The sequence below is a fragment of the Agelaius tricolor genome, unplaced genomic scaffold (genome assembly GCF_023055355.1).
Source record: "Agelaius tricolor isolate 1412-34295 unplaced genomic scaffold, bAgeTri1.0.p SCAF_1, whole genome shotgun sequence".
NCBI lineage: Eukaryota > Metazoa > Chordata > Aves > Passeriformes > Icteridae > Agelaius > Agelaius tricolor.
This window is the reverse complement of record NW_027269261.1, coordinates 53,964,766-53,982,807: the sequence shown is the minus strand read 5'-3', so window position 1 is coordinate 53,982,807 and position 18,042 is coordinate 53,964,766. Positions and strand designations below refer to the sequence as shown.

Sequence of the window (18,042 nt, the reverse complement as noted above, 5' to 3'; positions counted from 1 at the left end):
CCAGTGCAAACATGCCATCCGAAGCTTCTGAGCTTCCTTAGTGGTTTACCAAGAAATGCAAGAGGAAGCTGTCTATAGTAAATACAGCTTGAGTATTTAAAAAATGAGTTGTTTTGAATCTGCTGTGGTTTGGGGGTCTCATAATCCAATGATTGGGGCTTTTTTCTGTCTGAAGATAGCAATATGGACGTTAAATGAGTAATGCACATATACACTGGTGTTGCTGTGGCAGACTTGACACATGCTCATAAATCTGGAATGGAGCCACATTTCTGGGGCTCAGGATGTGGGTTACCAAGTCCAGGGACTACTCAGCTTTTCTTCTTACTGAGACCCTCTGTTGTCTCTTCAGTGTGTGTTGTCCTGATTGTTGTTTAAAGACCAGTGGTATTGTTTTGGGGGCGGAATGGGATCACAGTGCAAAGCCTGCAATCACGTTCACTCTTGGATGGCCCAGTGTCTGCATGTGTGCAGGTTGCTGGTTAGGTGGGTGAATACCTTAGCTGTAATTCCTGCAGCCTCTTAAGGCATGTGTCTCTCTTCCTTCAGCAATGCCGTGTTTACTTAAAAAAAAACAAAAGGGGGAGGAGGGGAAGGGAAAGCAGGATCACTCTGGCTCGCATGACCTTGTGTTTTTGCTTCAGTTGGTTAGCTCATGGTCTGGTAGCTTTTGGCTTTCTAAATGTACTGGCTCAACTCCATCTCCTGAGCACTGAGTTAACAGTCTCCAGGCACTTACATTAACAACCTTTATTCCCTAAGCAATTTATAGGCAGGTGTTCACTGCCACAACAGTCTTGTATGTTGTAGTTGTAAGGCAACCTAGTTCCATCTGTGTGGAAGTAAATCCTCCAAAGTATCATGTCAGCTTCTTGTAAAAAATTCAATTGAATTTGAATTTAAAAAGGTTATATGCAAACATCTTAAAGTCCAGCGATATGAGTGTTAGGATGATTATACATGATAAAGCATAATTTGGTTAATTGAAGCATGAAAAATCTTTCTCAACCTTTTCCATTTCAGATTATAACAGAAGGTGCAAAGGATGGCATTAGCTGTGGTAACTCATTAGCTGATCAGGCCTTTTTTGATTCCCTTTCTTCAAGTACAGCTCAGACCAACTCTGCTGCCAAAAGCAGTAATCAGGTAGGTCTTGTGGTTTTTTGGGCACTGTGGGCATGGAAACTTTTATTGATGTAATTGCTTGCTGTACTTTATTTGTGAACCTTCATGAAAGTACTAATTAAAAAAATTGTGTTTTCATTAGGGAACATTTTTGTTGAATATTAATGATGTGTGTGACTGGTCAGATGCTGTCACTGCTGGAAAATTTAGTAGTCTTAACACTTTCAGAAATGGAGCATTTTTATTCTTTCCAGTCTGCAATGATATAAATCTGTGACTACTTCAGTCTCTGTAAGTGTAAGTGCACTCTTAGCAAATGTATTTTATTTTCAAGCTACTTCTTTTAGTATGCTAACCTTATTAAAGAACCAGAGCTTTCTTTTTTGATGTCTTATACAATTAGGGGATCTATACATCAGCAGCCAGAGTGAATAGATATATTTCTTTCTCAGAATTTGAGTAAGAGTAGTTTCTTGGATTAAAAAAGATGAAGTAAACTCATGCATTATCAATTGGAGAAGAGGCTGACTTTCGGTTTGCTGCAAGAATATTTTTGTTCCTCTATTCATAGCTTTTTGCCTGGTGTACCAGTTCATTAAGCAGCAAATATTTTGTTCCAGGTTAGATATCTGAGGACACATTATCTTAAACAGAACTGGTTTTTTATGGTCTGTAGACTGGTGCATGTCCCACATGTAGGAAGCTAAACATTTTGAAGTCCATAGGTCAACAGAAGAACAAAATCTGCGGGTTTTTCCAACAGCAGCATGCAAAGGTCTTTTGTGTTGGAAAGTAAATGCATTGCTTATGGTAACAGCTGGGGGGACACACCTAGTTTATAGGTCAGTTAAATATCAGTTATTAGTTTTCTTAATTGCACCACAGGACTTTGACATGAAGTGAGATCCTTTGAAAACTCTACATGGGACATTTTTGTATGACAGTGAACGTTGTTCATTGACTGTAGAGTGTTTGATTTGGGCTTCCTTGTAGTCAGCTGGACAATTCCAGGATTGTTATTTTGTGATCGCATGTCCTCACTAGAGGACTCCAAACCTCACTGTGACTGTCTCAATGTTTATTTTTTTTAATTGATACCCAGTTAATATGTAAGGCTAAACACAGAATTCATTAAATCCTTCATGAGTTTTTCATGTCAGACTGAGCAAAAGGTTTTGATTATAGGTTAGTTTTGCCTCAGTAAAAACTGCAGTAGTTTGAGTGCGAAATGGGGAACCTCTTTTCTTCCTTGCTGTCTGTTACTCTTGCCCCATTTTTTTTCTGCTGTAGTGTTTCTAGCAAAACTTTGCATCTGAGAAGGCTTGAGATATTTGCAGCAGCTACTTGCTGCCAAATCAGAGAGTACTGTTTCTCAGAGGAGAAACATAGCTTAATTTGATCTAGGAAGAATTCCTTACTAATCTAATACACCAAATATTTTGAATGGGAATAGAGGTATCTGTCAGAGCTTGTTCTGTGCTTAAAACATTGTGCTTGTGCTCGGAGAAGAGAAGAAAAAAGGTCTGGTCTGTGCAGTGGGAAAGGTTAAAATAAAGTTAAAAAATAAAGGTTAAAATCTCTTATATTCTAAATAATAGAGAATTACTTTGGCAATCTAGTTTTGGAAGTTGCATTTCTAGAGCAGTGAAAAGCTTGAAAATGTGGTCTCTTTACACTGTAGTTTACAGAAGATCAACAGTGTACTGTCCCTGTAATATATACAGATTGCGGGGTTTTTCATAGATTTTGGAAAGGGGTAACTTCATGAAAATAGCTTGTCACATTTGCATCAGTGCCCTGCTCTTAGAAGTGTCCTGTTCCTCTCAGTTATCCTTCAAATGCTGTGTGAGATAGCTGGGGGGACCACTGTACTGTAGTGCCTTATGGTAAAACTATGTTACTGACATGGAGGAGGGGAGAGGAGGACAGTGTGCACCTGGATGGAGTCAAGGCCATGCAAGACGCAGGGGAAGCCTTCATCAGGCTGGTGTCTTTAGGTCTTCAGTTTTCATGGTTTTTTCCTTAGGAGGAACCATTCTGTTATGTGATCAGAGTTTTATGTCAAAAGTTATTTTCATTTTCTCCAGTCTTTTTTTTCTTTAACTGAGTTTAGTAACTGCTATTTCTAGAAAATTGTAGATCTTGATTTGAGTACTGCTTTCCGCAGCTTCTGGCATATATCTGGTAGTTTTTTCTAGTGGCTTATTGCTAATGGGATTTTAATTTGTATCCTAAGCAGTCTGGAAGCAGTTCTGGCTTCCACTTTTGAGTGTTAGGCCTTTCTCCCAGATCAGAGAGCTCTCTAGTGCAGGCATTTTCTCTTTGCAAAAATTCTATGGCTAATTGTTTCCTTAATTAAGAAATTCTGTCCGTTCATTCTCTCTGTGTGGTGCAAGATCCTATTTTCTTGCTTTCAGGAAGAAAAGCAAGCTTTCTTCTGCAGTGACTTTGATCTTGTGTCTGTGAAGTGTGTGCATTGCTCCTGTGTACATCGATCGCGCAGTGTCAGACAGATTTGGCATTGCTGCACTGGTGTAGAAACACCTGATAGAAAGAAGGATTGCATTGGTTCCAGTAATACTGCACCAGGAGGTCAGGCTGAGTCACTCATCCCCTGCAAACTGACATGTCTCTTTCAATAAGAGCCACTTTCAATAAGAATGCAATCTCCTACTTTGTGGGTATGGCCCTTCTTCCTAGATGTATTACTCTGAATTTGGTTGCAATAACATTTATGTTTTTCAACATGAGTTCACTGAGGCATTTTGACTTGAGTTCAGATGCACAGCCTGTTCAAAGCTTTAATGACCAACTAGGTCAATATACAAAGTTTTTAATCTTAAACAAAACTCACATCAGGCTCTGGAGAGTTAAGAAAAATGATAAATTGTGTGTCAGTGTAAAGGGAATGGATGCTGGAGGTGGCACTGTAGTGGGAATTAAAATGTTTGTAGATAGATTAGTCTGGTAGACTGAGTAAGATATAGCAGTATTCCTAAACACTTATGTTTGATGGTATCTATTATATTTTGCAGTAACACGGTGAGGTTGCAAGTTTATTACAAGAAATCTTTATAAAAGCAATTCTAAATAAACAGGATGATTTAGGATTTTTTTCTTACTACTGTTGTATTGAAGAAATTCCTTTGTATAAACATTGTCACTCTCACATACACATGGTTGTACAATGCCCCCACTCTCCAATTTAGTAAGTCAGAAGATGTTTTAATTCTTAGAATTCCTTCCATTCTTCTAACAGTAAGTAAAAAAACCCAAACCAGGTTGTTGTGTAGTCTTTCAGTGCCAAGCTTTATTTAAAATAATAGATCTGGCTGTGTTGAAATGTGAGTGTGGTGCTTTTTCCTTTTCTGTTTTTAGGAGCCCAGTTAAACCACAGTGTTGTGATTTAACCCTGGTAGGCAGCTCAAGCCACTCAGCAGCTTATTATCCCCTCAGAGGAGTGGGGAAGAGAACAAGAAGGGTAATAAAAATGGGTAAACTCTTGGATGGAGATAGAGCATAGTAGGTAAAGCAAAAGCTTCACATACAGGCAAAGCAAAATAAAGCATTCATTCTCTGCTTCCCGTGGGCAGTCAGGTGTTCAGCCACCTCTGGGAAAGCAGAGCCCCATCATGCATAACCATTGCTCAGGAAGATAAATAGCAACTCTTCTCCTTCTTCCCCCATCCCTTTTTGCTTTCCAGTCAAACAAGAGACTTTTGGTTTCCTACTCTGGAAACCATAATTTTTTTGTGTTAAGGAAACATAATTGACTCCAACACAGTTCTGCTCCCTGTCTATTTTCTATCCCTGTCTGCTCTCTGTCTATTTTCCTAAGAAGGTTTTTGTTGTTGTTCAGCAAATAATCTCCTGAAAAGTAATTAAAGAGCAATTATTAAAAGCAGTTTCTTTTCCTTCCTTTTCTTCAGTGAGAAAGACTCAGTAACCACAGCAACACTTTGATATTGTACCCTGCCTGGGGTTGCCACAGATGTAAAGTGACAGTAGAAAAGGGGCACAGAGATAATTCCTAAGGAGAAAAATTCTACCTGACCCTTGGCAGTTCACTCTCTCCAGCTCATTCCTTGCGTCAGCAGTGTCCCAGCAATGGCTGCCTTGATAAAGTTTGCAGCTGCTCTTTTAAAGAACTATCTGAGAAGATGCTGGGGACATGAAAGCAAAGGGGAAGCAATGTAGCTAATTAAACACAAAATGAGGGAAAAATTTGACTCAAGGTAACTATTCACACACTTAGAATAAGATAAGCAGATAGGAGAATATAATGTTGCATCTGCCTGTAACATTTGTGCTTTAATGTCTGAAAAGCTTTAAAAAATTATTCATGAAAATACAATTTAAGGAAGCCTTAGTTGCCAAGGATGGAGGCTTGGCTTGGCTTTTCTAAGTCTCATGCTGTTTTGACTTGGTAGCTCTTAGATATAGAGAGCAGAGGGAATGAGTAATCTTTCTTCTCTGTCAATCCACTGTTCCTCTGAGTGGCAATGCAAGGTGCTAATTTCAGTCTGTCCTTTGGAATAGCCAGTGAGTAAGTATATCAGCACTTATGCTATTTCTATTGGTTAGAGTTGCATATATATATATTTATCTTAAAGTAAGTTACCTGTAGACTCTGTTGGTATTGGAATAATAATGGCACTGAAATGAATATTAATTTTGTCAGTTTAAGCCAAGTGAACCTATCAAATAGTGAACAAAAAGATCATCATTTTTGATGTAAAATGCATCACGTGTTTTTCTCTTATAGTATTTCTTTGATACTGAGTTTATTCCAGAAGCTGTAGCAATAGAGGATATTCTCTTTCACACTTCTAGATAGTGCTTCTTATTGCAGTTGATGAAGAGGTTATTATCTTGGTGGCATTTGGAGCCTTCATAATTTAAGTATGTATGGAAATACAATCAGTAATGTAAAATTAATTCTGAGTTGTCTCCTCCAGCTGGGTTGGTTTAGGGTTTTTTCTGGTGGCCAAGATTAGTGCTTCTCTAGTTAAGGATGTATTTGCATTTATTTGGTTTGTGTTTCAGGTTCAGAGACTGCTGTTTTAACAGCAATGATCTCTCTTCCCCTATTCTGAACCACAGCTTGTGGTATTTTTTCATTTATCTAACCTAAAATGCTTTAAAAGTTGTGAACAAGTAGCAGCTCTCTTTTAATGATAGTGTTTATCTGAATTATTTAGATTTTGTTACAACTATATTGGTGCAAGCTAGTTCTTTTTGTTGGGAAGTTAAAACACTCTCTGTACAGTAATTTCATGAGTGGTCCATAAGTAGACTGTATGTACAACTTGCCACAATGTAGTCCAGCTGTTTACAGCCTGTGTAACCTGCAGCCTTGAACAGAGGATAGAAATGCTATAAATTTTAGTATTCTGTATATTTTAGTTTGTATGGTTTCTCCTCCCTTCCTTCTAGAGCTCAGTATAGCCTTTTTGCTTTCTTTCTTTTTTTTCCCTTCTCTGCCGAATAGAAAGCTAGTATTAGAAATGTATAAATGAAAATAAATTGGGTTACTGCTTCTCTGTTTCAGGGTGGAAGTGGATGACAGCTTCATTGACGTAGGGGCTGTAGATGTGGTTTCCCTGTATTTAAGATACAAAAATAGTTCTTGTACCAAACTGTATGTTGCATTTGTAGAAGAGCTGTTCCCTTTTCTTGACACTGATTCTCTAATCACTGCTAAGTCTAGTTCTTGATGAAGATGATTGTACAGTTCTTCTTAGTTTGGGATAAAATAAGTATCCTGAGAGTTAGTATTTTTGTGAATTAGAGATTTTTCCATTGATTCATGTTGACCCTAGAGAATCCACATGTTTTGTGTCTTCAGCAGAGCAGCAAGGCCTCATGGATAGGTCAGGAAGCATTTAACAGAAACCTCTGATGTTTGTATTGCTTTATCCAACGGTAAGAGTGGAATCAGTTGGGATAGTTTCTCTCACAGAAGCAAAGTGAGATAAATGGATTCATATGTATGCAGAATCCTTTCCCTTCTGAAAGCTGTGGGACCTGGCGTATAGACAGGATGAGTAGTTAGTGAAAACACTTAGTTTGATGTCCAGGAGCTGAGGCAACTCAAGTTACCTGGCATGTAGACATAAGTTGTTGAACATGCGTAAGGAGAGCACTAAGGAAGTTTTTCCAAAAATTTTACTTCATATCTTTCAGGCTTTTTGCAATGAAGTGGTGGAAAGGCAAATTATCATTGTTAAATTTGCATACCATAACTCCCACTCCCCCTCCCTGAATTGCTGTGAGCAGCAATAAATGCTAAGATTAAAGAAAATAAATACAGTGCTTCTATTAAAAGTGCAGTATTCTACTTATGTGGAAATTCTGACATGCATGTTATTAAATTCCTGTAACAGAGAACATTTCTGTTCTCTGATGAATCTGTGTGTGTAGTAAAGGAGAAGTATCATCACAGGAAATGTAACTCGCTTGTACTTGACTAGGTCCAGTTTGTCTTGTTAAACCAGTATGCTAAATTATCATATAAAATATGCAGGTAGGTTCACCAAGGGAGTTACAATTACAGTTGTAACTTCCAGTTCCTGTTACAGATAATGACACTATAAAATCCTCTATTGCTGCATGTGATTTGAGAGCAACTCTTTCCCCTCCACCACCTGCATTCAGACTGGTAACAGGAATTTGTGACCAACTTTCATTTAAGCAAAGTACAAGGCAATGGCTTCTCTACAGTACTGAAAATAGTGGCTTGCTTGTTTTGAATTGAATCGAATTTACATATTAAAAAATAACCATCAACATATGACTGTGATTTTATCAATTCCAATTATAGAGTTGTGTTGAGTTTTTTTGTGGATGATACAGTGGAATGCAAAGGTTTAGGCAGGAAGTTGTTAAACTGGTGTAATACTGTGATCACTCGTCACCTTCATCTGCACCCATACCCTCAGGCAAAATATTACTCTTGAGTTTTCCACAGTTTACAGTGTTGGTATACTTTTTTTCCTTGTCTGATTCACAGAATTGCAGAATAGGTCAGGCTGGAAGGGACCACAGTGGGTCTGGTTTGACCTCCCAACTGAAACAGGGTCATCCTAGAGCACATGGTGTAGAACTGTGTCCAGATGGTTGTTGGCTATCTCCAGTGAGGAGAACTCCACAACCTCTCTGGGCAACCTGTTCCCAGTGCACAGTCACTCACACAGTAAAGAAATTCTTCCTTCTGCTCAGGTGGAACTTCCTGTGCATCAGTTTCTGCTCACTGCCCCTTGTCCTGTTGCTGGGCACCACTGAACTGAGCCTGGACCCATCCTCTTGGCACCCTCCCTTCAGATACTCATAGACATTGATGAGGTCCCCTCAGTCATCTCTTCTCAAGGCTGAACAGGCCAAGCTCCCTCAGCCTTTCCTCATAAGAGAGGTGCTCCCTCTATCCTCATAAGAGAGGTGCTCCAGTCCCTTAATTAGCTTTGTAGCCCTCCTTTGGATCTGCTCCAAGGGCTCCATGTCTCTTTTGCTGAGGAGCCCAGAACTGGGCACAGCTCTCCAGATGAGGCCTCACCAGGGCTGAGCAGAGGGGCAGGATCACCTCCTCAATCTGCAGGCAATGCTCTTTCTAATGCACCCAGGGTGCAATTGGCCTTCTTGGCCACCAGGACACACTGCTGGCTCATGGACATGCTCAAGGACCTCCAGGTCCTTCTCTGCAGAGCTGCTTCCCAGCAGGTCAGGCCCCAGCCTGTACTGATGCCTGGGATTGTTAGCATTTCAGCTAACCTGCAAACTTACAGTGCCATGTGGCACACACGTGTTGCACATTCCCCTGCACCACAGCAGGGGGCTTACTGCAATATGTTGTTTCCTTCCCAAGTTTTTTTCATTTGTTTGTTTTGGGGTTTTGTTTGTTTGTTTGTTTTTGGTGGTGTTTTTGGTTTGGGTTTTTTTTCTCACTGAGCACTTCTTTTAAAGTAGAATCCTGGGCATTTGTAATTGAAAGTGATAAACTGAAAATAGGCAGTAACACTGTTAAATTCCTCAAAAAAAAAAAAAAAAAGACAACTAGGGATACCCCTTTCTCTGTTTCCAAACAAAAATAGAGTGTTTTCCCAAAAAGGAAGGCTAAAACCTTGTTTAATCTTTGTAGCCGGATCCTGGGATGTCTAGATGACACAAGTCGACATCAAAGAGGAACAGGGAGTCTTTCTTCTCTTTCTGGCATTGCTGTGATTGCTACTTAGAAAACTGTCTCAAATTTCTCATCTGTGTTTCAATAAAAAACCATTAAGAATTGAAATCAGCTTAAGAGAAGACAAGGATATAAAGAAGTGACTTGATTGTCATTTACATATGCAGGTGTGAGTAACAAAAACAGAAACCTGAGAGAACTCCATTGAATAAATTATATAGAATTTTTAGTGTCTGAAATTTGAAATTAAGCAAACTTTAATTAAAAAAAAAAAATTTCCCTGAAGCAGTCAGGGTGACAATAGACGTGTTTTCCCCTCCCCTCATCCTATCACTCAGTATTCTTTACTCAAGTCTAAATTATGTATCTTTCTAAAACACCATTCCATACTTCAAAGGTGGATTTTTTTGTGCTGAATCAGGAGATGATAGATGGAAATTCTGTGTCTGCACTGTGCACAGGCAATGCAGCCCCTAGTCCAGTTTGGTTGTGAATAACCTTATAGGTAAGGAAATGGGATTTGAAACAGGAAAAGAACAAAAGACTGACTGCTCTGCTCATGCTACTATCTCAGTTTGTCCACTGGTGGTTTGGTTTAAATTTATTTCCTACTGAAAACAGGGAGTGTCCAGTAGTTGTGTCTGGCTTTGGGTTGTTTGTGGGCTGGCAAAGCCCAGCTCTGGTGCAGAGTTTTGAAGGGGGCAGTGGGGTTGGTAGTGGAGGTGTTGGATGATTGTTTCCTCAGGAAGGAAGTGAGAAGACAGGAGTGGCTGAAAGACAGATGGGTTCCTAGAACAGCATTACCACAGCTTCCTTGGCAGCTGCTTCCGGAGGTCATGTTGCTGTCAAGTATTTATCTGAGGGAAAATTCTAGTATCTAAGTCCATAAAGTTGGTTATTCTTTAAAATCTAGCCCATCTCGACTTCTGCTTTTCCTAGAGGATTTCTTTAAAGATGTTTATGTTGTACTATAGAAAAGAGGGCCTTCCTTCAGAAGTGGAACAAATGCCCTGGACCACAATGCTAATGAAATAATCTACCAAGAAGAAAGCTTAGCCATAAAATATTGTGGGTATGGCAGCTGCTTCAGTTATCTGCTAATGTGCACACTTGTTCTGTCTTAAACAGCACAGTGAATGCAGTTCTGTGATTGCTGCAGAATAGGCTTTTAGCCCTTCATCTTTCTTCATGGAGAAAACCACTTGATTTTTAAGGTGTCCGTCTATATACTCAGTTGTTTGGGGTTTTTTTAAATGTGTCTATCAGAGACTGTTATCCAAAGAAGTTTAGTGTAATGTCTGAGTATGCTTAAGGCTTTGTTTCCATGCAGGTAACTAAGGCAGCTATAAAACTGGAGAGGTATGTTCATTCCTGTGAGCTATTGAGCTGAGTCACCTTGACTTTTCTTGTGTTTTCTGCCATTGCTCTGTGCTGTCTGTCTCTTTTAAACCCCTCTTCAAGAGCATAACACTTCTCATTTCAGCTTTGGCTGTCCTGAACTTCCCTTGATCTGATCAGGCTTACTTTTGCTACTCACTGCTTCAGCATGGCTTCTGTCTCCGAGTAGATTTCAAGGTGTATTTCTTACAGTTGGAGGTCATTATTTTTGATGGCACACTTCACCTAGGTCTTTCTGGGTACCTAAATTAGTTTTACCATCTGAACATTGTATTTGTTTTGGCTTTTGTCCTTCAGCAGTAGAGTGGACCTATTTGTCCATCAGGGGCATGCATTAATATGAGGAAGGAGTCTGCCAGAAACAAATTAGTTGGCCAGGAGAGCAAATAAAGATTTTTAGCCAGGACAGAGAGATACCTCAGTGCCTCATCTTAGCTTTACTGTCTTTACAATAGCTTTGAATTCTCTGGAAAAGAGCAAATATGTCACTTCTATTTAATTCATTCTTTTGGTAAAGATACTGACATTCCACTTCCAAGCTGAGGATTTTTCTGTTGTGGTGGAATTTTTTCTCATTCAACTATTATTAGATCTTTAAAAACATACTAGGCTTCTCCTTCCATCCTCCAGGCCCCACCAGTAGTGATCTGTTCCTGTAGTGAGCTTGAATCTGCCCTTAGTGGAATCCTCTTAGAACATTCAGCAATAGTTCCCTCTGTTGTCAGTTCCCAACACAGCCCTTTTGTCTTGTTTTTACTCCTAGGACAATAGGAGTGAGCAAGTACCTAATAGTCTACATAAGGATGAATCAGCTGCCTTTTAGGAGTTTATCCTTAAATTTAATCTCAGTATACTTGTTTGAATCACCCATGGGCTGAGCTCTGCTCTCCTGATCAGTCTTTGGAAAATGTGCTGTGGTTGATGTACCTTGGGGAGCAAGGAGTTGCAATGTTTAATTTGAAGGCTGATCAGTTTCTTAGTTGTGGGGTGTGGCAATTCTTTTTGTGTACATTTGAGAAGGCTTGAATACTTGGATATTAGGTGTGCTGTATCAAATTATATTGACTAAATATCAGCTTGTTGCAAGGGCTCTTCACCTTTCTTCACTAAGGAAATACCAGGGGATTATCAATTTCAGTTATGGAAAACTAAAGCTGTAAGAACGTGGCTTGATGCAAAATACTTGAGGTTTAATTAGGGTTTATTCAGCCAGGGCTAGGCCACACAAATGGTTTCTTGTATGAAGATTGTCAGTGGCTGAAATGCACAGAACTACTCACTGGGGCTGAGATGACCTTTTTAATAACTGCTATGTCTTTAGTTGGTCCTCCATGATGCTCCAAGACCTTGAGGATGGCAGGCCTGATTCCTGAGCCCTTCTCCATGTTTTCTGATTGTTAACTGCCACTTAGAAGTGTCCACAGTATGTGTGCATGTAGGAAAACATTTCAAGAAAGTTGAAGAGGGTCCTGTAAGTGCTCCTTGAAAGTTGTGATCTATAGGTTCCTAAGCCATGTCTTACTCTCTTCCCCAGTGCTTCAGAAGAAATGGGGATCCTTTGGCTGAAAGGAACAGAGGGGAGAATAGTATATTCCACCCCTTTTATAGCCTATAGGTGATACACCTAGGGGTAAGAGCTTACCCCACAGCTTTCTTGGACACTTTAGAAGTAAATTGTTCTGATTTGAAGAGTGCTTCCACCTAGGTACATGGAGATAAGACATCTGGGAGCACAATTTAAGTAATACATTTCCCTTTGCTGTACAGCATCTGTGTATATCAGCATTTTTCTGTGAATGTGATGATTGCTCTTGGCAGTCATTCTTTAGTAGTGTCAATATTATTGCCCTCCTCTTTTTTTGCAGCAGATTTTAAGGTTTCTTTACCATTTACTCATGTACCAGATTTCATATGAACTACTACAGAAAAGAGGAAAACTTTACTCAGTCTTTTGGTGATCATGCCACTTCTGGACTTGCATTTGCTAGTGATCAGCAAAACATATATTGCAGAAGTATTGGTGCATTAATATTATGCAGACTAGTCTTTTCTAGGTGCTCCAAGTTATGTTAGAATCAAGCATGCTTTTCCATGTGGTTGGGCCCCAGCCCTGTGTGTTTTCATTTAGCCAGGAATGAGCTCTGGCTAATGCCACATGTGGTTATTTCTCTTTGAAATAGGAAGATAGGAAGAGAGCAGACTGGTGTAAGCTATCTTTGTAATTTGCTCGAAGTAGCACTGGGTATCAGCTATCCAAGAGTGTTGCCCCCTCAGGGAATAATGTTCTTGCATCAGTTTCATTCTCAAAAAAAATAAAAAAATTCCCAACCTATCACTATAGAAGCTTTCCACATAATCTGTCTCTCTCTCTCAATTCCTAGAGACCTACTGACGGTTGTGAGTCTTGTGAATGGTGATTTTGCTCCCCAGCTTGGGGGCTTGGTCTTAATTTCCACATCCCGTAAGGAGTTGTGAACCTAAATATATAAAGGTGTTATGTAATAACATAATTTTTGAGTCTTTATGATTTGATACTGTCTATGAAATCTGACTGTCAGATGACTTTATTTAAGGAAAAACTGAAGGGAGACTTCTTATTCCTAAGTAGAATATCAAAGTTAAAATGAGATGAAAGAATATTTAGTGGAAAAAATTGGGATGTGGAGTAGCTGTATCTTTTTTGTGTAAGACACTTATGCAACATTTTTGCAGATAATAATTTAATTTTTAGTGGGAGTTTTTTTAAATTTCCTGTATTGGCAAATGTTCTAAGATACATGTAAATGTTGTAGTCTAATAGTAATTAATTTATATAAGGCACTTTTTCTTTTATATGCTTCTTCATGGTAAAAATAATGAACTAGCATCAGTAGGATTTGAGACTTCTTTTTACAAAACTCAGTTTCTCCCTCTGCTGAACAAAACAAGCCTTCTCAGCTTTGTTTGCTTTCCTTCCTCTTCTCTTTCTTCCTCCTACACTTTGGGTGTGTGGGTTTCGATATGTGTGCAGTTTTTCTTTCTGCCGGCAAGTCTCTGCACTAAGTGTCTGGAGTAGACTACACTTAACCAGTCAATGCTTTTTCAAAGTGTACTGTTAAAATCAAGGAGCTGAGCAGGATGCTAAGCTATTAAGCCAAGATGAACTTGCCAAATGCAGCAGTTAGCATGTCTGCTCTGCACTCCTTCACTGAGGTTTCCACCTCCACAACAGCATTGGCAGAAGGGGGTGTGTGAGTGCCTTCACCACAAGCTTATGCTGAGAGAGTAGGTCTACAGGGAGATACCAGACTGTTCCCTGGCAGATGTCTGTTTTCTTCCCCCATCTTCACTGTGAATGAGTTAAGCTCTGACAGGGAAGCTCATCAGGTTAGGCTTTAACTCCCTAACTGCCACACCAGTAGTGATGGTGTGGATGGGCAATTTATTATTTGCTTTTAGTAAAGCCACTAATCTAAGTTTGATAAAATAAGTATTTACAAAACCTAATTCTTGACTTCTGAGTTCTGGTTTTAAATGTGCTATTTAGCCCATGGCTTTAGGTAATTAATAGTTCACAAGTACCATACTTACTAAGGTGTCAGTGTAAAATAATTACTATGGCTGAGATTGCTTCCTAATACTGTTGCAACAAATAATTTAGTTACCCTGAGGAGAAGCACTCTTATTAGTATGTATTGGTGTCACATTGCTGGAAAGCTGAGCAGTTCTTCCCAGTGCTTGCTGCATGCAAGAGTTGTGTAGCTGGAAATGCAAGATTTGGCAGCTGCTTCTAAATCCAAGTGAAGTGCTGAATGCAAACTCAGCCTACCAACAGGAGGTGAAAGACTTCAGGAGAAAAGTATGTGGTTGTTGGTAATTTCTTCAGCAATTCTTCTTTACTTTTGTCTTCATACAATGTAGGCAAGCATTGCCAATGATCCTTGGTCCAGCTGGAACGTTGGGAAGTCTGGGAACTGGGATAATGGAAATGCTGTTGACAGCTGGGCAGCGAAACCTGAAAGTGCACCTGGGCAGAGGAACAGCGCTTCAAATAACTGGGAGGCAGCAGCAGCATTTGGTCATCCACAGGCATATCAAGGACCAGGTGTGCTAATAATGCTCTTTTTTTTTCCTTAATAAATTAGGGTAGGTGGACAGTAGAGGTAAGAATTATTTAATTTTTCATAACTATAGACCATGGTTTATTTAAAAAAACAAAACCAAACCAGTTTCCTAATAGCACATTGCCATGTGGGTAAGCTGGACACTAAATTAGTAGGGGTTTAAAAAAATTAAATAATTAAAAAAAAAATTGGTTCCACAGTAACAAACGCCTCAAACTTTTATGGAAATCTGACAAACCAAAATCTTGTACATACATGATCTATTCTCAGGCATGTCGTTCAGCTTGCATAACGAACTTTTAAACTCCCTTCAATTTGTGCTCTCAGGCCTTTGAAGGAATAGTCTCTTAAATCTTTAATTTTAAGAAGTGACTAGCTTTTCAGAAGGCTTCTCTACCTTTTATAGTAACCATCTAAATTAAGGGGAGAACTCATAACTGGGGAATGCTAACTTGGAGTCTATGAATATGGAACACAATTGAGTTCATCTTAACACACCATCATCTCTTCTTTATTTTTTTTTCTTTATTTTCTTCTTCCTCAGTGGATTTTTAGTGCACTGCTTTGCAGGTTGTATTTGATAGAGATAGTGGTAATTGAGGAGGAATAGTAAAATAGAAGGCTGAAAGAGATTTTAATATATTACCTCGTTGATTATTTGTATGTGAGTGCTGAAGTACCTGCTTCTGCTTTTGAAGAGAAATTATGTAACTTTCTCCTTTCCCTGTCCCCTGATCCCTCCTGTACTTCAGCAGCTGCTGATGACGATGATTGGGATGATGACTGGGATGACCCAAAATCAACTTCACCATCTTACCTTGGTTACAAGGAGACTGAGGCATCAGAGGCTGGGGGGGTCCAGCGTGGAAATTCTCGTGCAGCTGCTATGAAGTTACCACTTAACAAGTAATGGAAAATATAGGGGAAATGTGTATATATTGAAGAGAATTGGAATTTGTCAAGATGTGTAAATTCAACATCATTGAAATAAGCAATGTAAATTACAGTTTTGGGGCAGAAGAGAAGGTGGATTTGTAGTTCGGCATATTCCTTAAGCAAGCAGTGGACACAGATCCCTGAAAGCTTGAAAGTACATGACAAAGCTCTTTAATTTTTGAAGGTGTCATACAGGCAGATGACACTTTCACAATGCCTGAGCTTCAAGTCTTTGAAATTTAACTGTGTTTGACAGTTTGTTCTTAATGAAAGTCGAAGGTGGTGGATGACTTGTTCATACAGTAGAAACTGATCAGAGATGCTACCCCAGAGTTCTTGAGCAATCTTAGTTTCTGGTGGGGAAAACTTCTGTTCTATTGTGTTTGTGCATCTTCCAAGTTGATTCTTGAGCCACAGAAAGTTTGATTTTATAGATAAAAATCCTACAGTAGCACCAAGCTTTTTCAGGGTTATACTAGCATTGTCTCATGTTGTAGCTTAATATTTGATTGTTCTAAAGCTGCTGTTACTCTGAGAGCTAGTGTGTGGTAATCTCTGAATAGATGAAAGCAGAATGGAAAAAGATTGTAGAATAATGGTTCCTTGGGTATCTAACTAAAATCAACAGTCTCTGCATGACTAGTTAATTTTGTTCATCAGTGGGTTTTTATGTCCAGTGTTGCATGAGTACCTGTACATCATTGTTTACTTGTTGTAAACTCAGAAAAATACCTTTTATAAGAGATTTTTTTGTCCATGGAGTAAGTCCTGCTTTACTGCTCATGTTTCTGCAAGCAGTTTGGCAGTACTGCAAGGGCTAATTATCTTCCTAATTAGAAAGAGGACCACCATTTACTTTTTATAAGACATTTTGTAAGACTTTTAGAATATTATAGTGATTGTTTGGCTTCCTTTTAATTGGTGGATAAATTATTTAAGATAACTCATGTTTAGAAGCTCTTGGTCGATCTTTTGTTTATGATTCTTTCAGATGATTGAATTCTTGTAATTTGAAATCTCAGGTGCATGAGCATCTGTCTGTGTGCGGTGTTTCCGGAGAGGGTGAGGCTGCAGAGGAGTGATAGATGATACTTTGTGACGTCCTGTTATGTTTGGTATGGTGGTCAGCAGAGCAGGAATAACAACTTTGCTCTGCAAGAAGGGGCCTATTACACACACAGACACACAGGACACACACAAAATTGTTACAGTAATTCATGTAAACTTTTTTCTATACTTGAGAAATATTTAGGGTTTTTTTCCTGTAATGGCAGGTAGTTCTGCATATGTCAAAGAAAGGAGAATTAACTAATCACCTCATTTTATTGCTAGGTTTCCTGGATTTGCAAAACCTGGAATGGAACAGTATCTATTGGCAAAGCAGCTAGCAAAACCCAAAGAAAAAATTCCCATAATTGTAAGCTGGGGTTGTGTATAATTTTTCTCTGTGGGTGGTACGGGTTCTTTTGGTTTTCTTTTTTTTGGTTGGCTGGGTTTTGTTGGTTGGTTGGGTTTTATAATCCTCCTCACCTTTCCCTGTTTTCTTTACTGAACTTTTATCCTCAAGGTTGCTATATATATTTGGGTCAGAAGAAACTGATAATGAACACATAATTAGAAATAGAACTGCCATAATAAAAATCATAAGTGTGATGATGATTATTCTTTTCAGTACTTGTTTCCTCATGCTCTATCTGCATACTTGTGATGAACATCTTCCTTTTTGGGATTGGGATGCAGAGCAAATGCGTTACATTGTCTATTCATTATCTAGATAGTTACATGTAAGAGCTACATTTGTAGAGGTTTACAATGCTCAGTCCTGATGGTCAGGTCACTTTCTGATCTGAAAACCAAACTCTTCTGTCTATATGCTGTTCTAGCAAAATGTGGTTGAAATAGTCTTAGAATTCGCCATTCCTTTGTTATTTGTGAAAAATTGTAAAATACACAAGATAAAGTCAGCTGCGGTCTTTTGTCCCTGATTGCAAGAAGCCTCTCTGTTTCCAGACTCTCAGCCTCTCACTGAAATCAATGGAAGCTCTCAAGTGAAGAGAGAAGATATTTATCTCCTTATTTTTAGCTTGTGCAACATGATGTATTCAAAGATAATATTTGCAATTTCTTACAGATTGGTGATTATGGCCCAATGTGGGTATATCCTACCTCTACATTTGACTGTGTGGTGGCAGATCCCAAGAAAGGTTCTAAAATGTATGGTCTCAAGAGCTACATTGAGTATCAGCTGACCTGCACTGTAAGTGTATCTGAAACAGGATCTTTTGTCTCACAAATATGTGTCAT

The 18,042-nt window shown here is 39.0% G+C and overlaps 1 protein-coding gene across 3 annotated transcripts in view; it reads left to right on the top strand.

The window, feature by feature from the left end:
• Window positions 1-18,042, top strand: part of SNX9 (sorting nexin 9) — a 61,817-nt gene that overhangs the window by 21,260 nt on the left and 22,515 nt on the right. For 2 of the 3 annotated variants that reach the window (XM_071434839.1, XM_071434856.1), the window contains exons 4-8: window positions 1,024-1,146; window positions 14,600-14,783; window positions 15,555-15,708; window positions 17,071-17,155; window positions 17,870-17,995. In XM_071434839.1, coding sequence (XP_071290940.1) covers window positions 1,024-1,146; window positions 14,600-14,783; window positions 15,555-15,708; window positions 17,071-17,155; window positions 17,870-17,995 — 672 coding nt within the window. The remainder of the gene's footprint in view (window positions 1-1,023; window positions 1,147-14,599; window positions 14,784-15,554; window positions 15,709-17,070; window positions 17,156-17,869; window positions 17,996-18,042) is intronic. The other variant, XM_071434847.1, reaches the window with a different exon arrangement.